This window comes from Lathyrus oleraceus, chromosome 5 (assembly GCF_024323335.1).
Source record: "Lathyrus oleraceus cultivar Zhongwan6 chromosome 5, CAAS_Psat_ZW6_1.0, whole genome shotgun sequence".
Taxonomy (NCBI): Eukaryota; Viridiplantae; Streptophyta; class Magnoliopsida; order Fabales; family Fabaceae; genus Lathyrus; species Lathyrus oleraceus.
In genome coordinates, this window is record NC_066583.1 from 565,195,002 (window position 1) to 565,201,995 (window position 6,994).

A 6,994-nucleotide genomic window follows, 5' to 3' on the forward strand; every position below is an offset into this window, starting at 1 on the left:
TTGATTGCTGTTACTTTAGGTTGCCACTCCCTGCTAAGACACCTGAGAATTTTATTAGTAGCAATTTCATTGGAAATAGGTTTTCCAAGAGCATTCAATCGGTTAGTTAGATGAGTGAATCTCTTTTGCATGTCGGAGATGGATTCTCCTTGTTTCATGCGAAAGAGCTCAAACTCTTGATTGAGTGTGTTAATGCGGGACTGTTTTACTTCAGTAGTACCCTCATGGGCAACTTCTAAAGCGTCCCACATTTCTTTAGCTGTCGTGCAATGGGATACTCGATAATACTCATCAACACCAAGTGCTGAAATTAACATGTTTCGAGCTCTCCAATCACACGGCCACTTTTTCTCATCTTTCTCATTCCAATCATCTTCTGGTTTAGGTACTATGGCGCCAGCTGCATTAGTCATAGTAATTTGAAACGGACCGTTTTCAATGGCAGCCCATACTAGCCTATCCACAGAATTTATATGAACTCGCATGCAGTCTTTCCAGTAGCCGTAATTTTCACCGTTGAAAATAGGCGCTCTATTATACGCCCCCTTTGGTTCAGAATCCATACTGTTACAGGCAGCCACAGAGCACCAGCGAACCGGCGCTCTGATACCACTTGTTAGACGGTGTGGCTAGTGATCGAGAGGGGGGGTGAATAGATCACCTCTTTGAAATTTAACGGATTTGAAATTTTATCAGAGTTTTCAAAGTTGGCGGAAAAATCAGTCCCGAATCGACTTCCGTCTATTCTGAACCGCTACTAGAAAGCCGGACACACAAGTTTAATTGCTGGATTTTAATGAGAATGACAGAAACAATTCACACCAGAATTTTAACTAATTGAAGGCACTTATCATTAAAGTCTATTTCCAATGAATAAAATCTAGCTAACCGTTTTGTCAAACAGTTGGTGTGTAAGTGATCGATGATAAACAACAGTGGAGTTTGATTAAAAGTTTTCTTGCCACTGCTGTCTTGCAACAGGAACAATCACCACACACTAACTGAAATTGCGAAAACAGTTTTAAAACGTAAAGAGGAGTAAAGTAAGAATACGGTACGCAGAGATTTGGTAAGGAAGTTCCCCACGTCGTCCTCGCGTGTGGGTACGTCTCCCTCTCAATTTCAAATGAAATTGAGAACTTTGATTATCAATATTTGCCGAATCCGTTGATACAAGGTTATGATACAAAGACAGAATTTAAACTCTAAGAACCTCTTCTTGTATGAACCTTCACTTGATCTGAGCACGATCAAGATTTTCCTGCACGAAATTGCAAACAATTTACCGGTTCCACGACCTGCTTGCGAAATCCCCCGATTTCCAAACGCAACGCTGCGGCTGAATATGTTCTGCAAACGTGACTCCCAAACCCTCAAGAACACTCCAGTTCTTGAAGGACAAACCAGTAGGTTTTTCCTAGAAACCCCCTTCAATCTTCAACTCAGCTAGATCCTCGATCGTTCCACTGCAAACCACAGCTAGATCCTTGATCGTACCACTGAACGTTATCTCGATGCTTCTTTAATCCAAAGAACAAGAATGGTTATGTGTAAATGTTCTTGAAGAAAAGTGATTGAGAAGATGAAGAAGATGAAGTCTCTTTCAAGTTTCTAATTGCTCTCAAACAATTGCTCCAACACTGCTTTTGATCTTGTGTTCAATTGTTTTCCCTCAATGAATTCGTCCTCTGCACTGCTGTCATAACCTGTCTTATATATGCTGCAAAACAGTTACTGTTATAACATAAAACAACTTTATGTATTGATGAATAAGAGTGTGTATCGATGCATACTGTAAGATATGTGAATTTTTGATGAAATTTATTAATCATGTATCGATGCATAATTCGTATGTATCGATGCATGTGATTATTTCACTAGTAAGTATCGATGCCTAATGCGCATGTATTGATACACAGGCTGTTTCAATTGGTCATGTATCGATGCAGGGATCGTGTGGATCGATGCATAGAGTCTTTAGCCTTCCATGTATTGATGCATGACTCGTATGCATCGATGCATACTGAACATAAAGGTTTTGTGATTTATCACATGCTGTATGTATCGATGCAGAGGCTTATGTATTGATACATACTGACATAAAATGCATTTTAATTGTTATTTTAAGGGAAGTATCAATGTAGGTTTATATGTACAGTTATGCAACAATAGAGTGGGATGGAAAGCATAATAAAAACACAAATGTATCATGTAATGCAATGCACAACCAACATTTGGATGATGATCACACAATTTGCTATCACTAAAAATTAATTCAAGGTAAAGAATTCTCTCACATTTTCCACCTCTATTTGTCCTTAGAACCTTGATCTTCTTTTTACTTTGGTTTTAGACAAGTATTTTGAGTCTCTTAAATATTACAAATACTTCATCTATGCGCTTAATCGCATAGATCCATAATTTTCGACTATACTCATCAACAAATGAGATAGGGTATTTGTTTCCACCAATGATATGATCCTCAAAATACATCTAAATGTATTACTTCTAGTATGTAGGAAGACCTTATTGGCACAACTGAAATGAAAGACTTTCTAGATTGCTTCCCCACCAAGCAACATATATAGAGCTCGTCAAGAATGATAAGAATTGGTATAACAGTTACCATATCTTGAGTAATCAGTTGATTTAGTGTCCTAAAATTAAAATCGACAAACCTCAAGTGCCACAACCAACTGTGCTTGTGGTCGACAACTGTTTTCAGGCATTGTACCTTAGTTGAATAGATCATGGTCTTAAATGTCTTATTCTTCGACATAAGATATTTTAAGACCAAATTATTCTGAGTGTCGAATAATTCAAAGGCTCCATCTTTCATAACCACAGAGAAACCTACGACCATTTGTCCAAGACTTAAGAAATTGAAATTCATTCTAGATACATAGAGCACATCCTCAAGTATAACTTTTGCTCCATTTCTACTTTGAATAACTATGTTTAACGTACCTTATGCTTGAAATGAGCTACTATCTGCAAGCCTGGAATTGTCCTTCTATGACTCATCGAAGTTTCCTAACCAATCTCTTTGACCAGTCATGTGGTTCAAGTAGCCTGTGTCGAGGAACCATATCTTAGACTCAACATCCTCATCTGAAACAGTATGCATAAGCACCATGGTTTCAGAATCATCTGAGTCTTCATGTGCACAATTTTATCCTTCGACACTCTTCTCGTTTTGAAGAACCTTTTATGTCTTTCTTATATCAACAATTCTTGGCCAAATGACCCCACTTTTCACAGTTGTAACACTGCATACTCTTTTTCTCGAGTTTTTCTTTATGAGTCGAGGTTCCTTCTCCTGTTTTGGAGGATTCAGAAGTCCTCTCATCATTCTTTTGCTTGTGAGAATCCAGCCACAAAACTTTTTCTTGCTCAGGGACTTGTCATATTTTCCTTTAAATTTGGAATCTCCATGTTTAGGTCTATAGTGCTTGTATCGAAGCTTGAACCCTTTTCCTCTCAACTATTTTTAACTTATGCACCCCAACCAACCAACCAAATCTTCTAATTTCAAGGTTCCAATACTTTTGGATTCTTGAATGGCCACGATAACATGATCAAATTGAGATGTCAGGATTCTCATTACCTTCTCAACTATCATCTTATCAGTTAGGGTTTCACCACAATCTTTCATGAGATGAACAAGATTCTGCACCTTCGAGACATAGCCTGCAATATTTTCATCTTGTCCCATCTGCAGTAACTCATATTTCCTTCCTTTAACCTTCTCACCACCTTCGTAATACTTAACAAGAATATCCCATGCCTCATTTGCAGATTCAGCATGAGAGATTCAATTGTAATTCGCATCATCCAGTGCAGATTGAATACAAAACGTAGTCTTGCAATCTTTCTTATTGGTATCATTGTGGTTGATCCTCAGAGCGTCATTTGCGTTGTGAGCAAGTTCAAGGACGCCATTGGTGACCACTTCTAAGGGGTCTTGGAATCCAAACAAGGATTTCATTTGTTTACTCATCGATTTCAATTTTTACCGTCAAGAATTGAAAGAGAATTGAGAATACTATTGCCACCATTCATCTCTGTAGGAAATACAATTCACGATCCCTGGAAGCACGACCACCAACGCGCAAATCTTGAATTAAGATCAAGAAGAACGAACCGAATCTCTAAATACCAATTTGTTGTGTTGAAATACTTAGGGGAGGAAGGAAGGAGAGTATTAGAGAGAATGTGAAGAATGAGAAGTAAATTGTGTTATCTTGTATTGTGTATTTTGATCTAACTACGTTCATATATTTATATATTTATATATAAGTTATTACTTGTATCCCATGACTAACATAACAAAGTAACGTGAATTATATTAAATCATCGACGAAGAATCAAATTAAATTCAGACCAGCATTTTATTCAAAAGAAAATCACACTAGCTTCATTCATTAATTTTACATACACCCCCAAACTGATAACTTAGATTACAAGCTATTGTAACATAAATATTTTTTTGTAAGTTATTAATGCAATAGTAAAATAATTCACATTTAAAATAGCTACTTAATTAATATTACTGCTTATTTTCCTTCTCCTACTCGTTTTGCTCGATGGTTATTGGATCTATGAGCAGCTGAACAACATAATCTTTCAACAGTTCCCCATTTGTGTATTTATCCTCATAGTTTTCATAGGTGAACTCAGTTACTCTTGCCACATTAAGAATACAATCAAGCACAGACCTTGGGATACTCCTTAACATGAGGCACTCTTCATTTATATCCATCCAAAAATCTTCAATATCCTTGTGAATGATTTTATAGGCCTCTTCTTGTGACACTTCATATTGCTTCATGCAACATTCAACTGCTGAAGCAACATGCACTCTTTGCTGCTCAAACTTATGCGAGGACACGTCGTCCGCGAGTCTGCCAATAGCCGCTACAGCATTGATGATTGTTGGATCACTGGAAATCCAATCAAGCAACTCTTTGTTTGAAGATTCTCCAAGTCCAATGAAAGATATTAGTGAAAGAGGGATTGTAGAAGATATAAGTCCGTTCGCCTTGTATTCGTCGTATGTTGGTATGAATCCTTCATTGCCCCATTTTGTTTCAACCAAGTAGGATTGTGCCAGGTTATAAAACTGTAAAATTAATCAAAATATTGAATGGTAAGCAAGTTCTGAATGAAGTATAAAAATCAGCATTGATCAGTTTTAAGAATCGGAAGCTTACGGCATGTTTAATATATGGCAGCACGAAATTTGATTTTCCATTCTCTACCAATATCATCTCAATTTCAACCCATAGTCCTACAACTGTTTTGAATACCACTTTCATGCACTCTGGAAGTGATTGAATGAGATTAAAATCCCACCTGAAATTCATACATAAAGAGAATTATAGCCAAAAAGTTTAGAAAGATGATATATAATGAGTTTATCGGTTCTTTTGGATTCAAACCAACCTTTGGATTGCCTCTGTGAAGATTTCGAGTTCTTCAACCGTGCCGAATGCATCATAAGTATCATCTAAAAGAGAAATGCATGACACCAATTTTCCTCCTATCTTTCTTGAAGTAGCGTAATTAGGCTCATAGGACATAGCCAATGGCCAAAAGTATGCCTCGACTACTCGATCCCTTGCGTAAGGGACTTTCGTCGTAAAGTCCGATTTTTTCCACCACCTGTAATAACATAAATACAACTATTATCAAGTCGATTAAAAGCTTGTCATCTTAACTTAGCGAAATGGTTGATTTTGAATAGCACTTTTTTTTCAAAAAATGAGTACACTTTGAATACTTACATGGTGATGCTGGCAAGTTCTTTTTGATGCATTTTCTGTAGCATGTTGAAATCTAATTTTGCAAAGTTTAAAAGAACTTTACTATGCGAAGGATCTTGTTCATAGGAAGATATGTAACACCTTGTCTCCAATCTAGGAACTCCCTTATGCAGAGGTTTCCTTAAACATTGAGTTACTTGTGCATGAAGAAAACTACTCAATTGATTGATAGTAGTTTTGGAATTCATGTAAGCTTGTGTGAAATCAAGTGCTTCATCTAATATATCTTCTCCGCGAATCTTTAAATGCGCTGCTTCATACAAGCTCCACATTCCTTGAACATGTTTATCAACCTTTTCATTGAAGCTCCCTTTATTGTTTTTGAAAATTTTAAATATATCTGTTAAAACTCACCAGATATGAGATTTTTCAATGATTATTAAGAATCCACGTCTATAATATGAATAATGGTGGATAAAATTCGACGTACCTGATGAAATGTGATGTCCTTTTTGCCTAAGCAAGCGAAATGCTAATGCCAGAAAGTGAACGTCATCTTCTTCTTTTGTGCTTATTTCTTTATTGATAATTAAACTATTGTGGATTTGTTCTAATGCTTCGTCAATTTCAGTTTCGAAGTGATAAGATATTCCCAAACGTTGCAATGAGTCAATGATGTTTAGTTTTTGTGAGATATTATTATTGCTTGAAGATTGAAAAAATTCATTCACTTCCTCTTTTTGTATCTGTGCTTGTTTCTTCATATTGTCATTGATTTCCTGCAATATAATCATAATTAATAACATGTTTGTTGCACAATAATCATAATTGTAGAAACATATTGCAGGTATGAATATAATAATACCAGTAACTCAGAATCATATTGAAGGAAAACATCTCCCCAAATGCTAGGACGAAAGTTCACACAAGGTCGTGTGATTTCAGGTACTGCATGAGACATGGTTTGAGATTCTTTTTATGAAAAAAATGCGATATCTAGCTGAAAAGTTGTGGAGAAAAAAATATGAAGAGGTTTGTTATATATAGGAAGTGGAGGAGTTTGCATTTGATTAGAAAATGAGAGTTGAGCATGGCATGAGCTGGAAAAGTGGCTGTTGTTGGGCCATGCAGTGTGTATGTGAGAATGTTGTAGAATTTTCAACGGAAGTGGCGGTGGATTAAAAGAGAATATATGGTAACGGTAATGTATCACTTTGTCAAATTAAGAC

At 36.4% G+C, this 6,994-nt stretch overlaps 1 protein-coding gene across 2 annotated transcripts; it reads right to left on the minus strand.

The window, feature by feature from the left end:
• Positions 1 to 4,372: 4,372 nt before the first annotated feature.
• Positions 4,373 to 6,771, minus strand: LOC127083213 (probable terpene synthase 2). 2 transcript variants are annotated; one of them, XM_051023475.1, is made up of 6 exons: positions 6,631 to 6,771; positions 6,256 to 6,544; positions 5,787 to 6,135; positions 5,446 to 5,664; positions 5,214 to 5,355; positions 4,373 to 5,122 (listed from the first exon to the last, which is right to left on the minus strand). In XM_051023475.1, the coding sequence occupies exons 1-6, from the start codon at positions 6,724 to 6,726 to the stop codon at positions 4,571 to 4,573; spliced, it is 1,647 nt and encodes a 548-aa protein (XP_050879432.1). In that variant the 5' UTR covers positions 6,727 to 6,771; the 3' UTR covers positions 4,373 to 4,570. The 2 variants fall into 2 exon arrangements, with proteins under 2 accessions (XP_050879432.1, XP_050879430.1); XM_051023473.1 differs by having other exon boundaries at positions 5,787 to 6,165.
• Between the last annotated feature and the right edge of the window lie 223 nt (positions 6,772 to 6,994).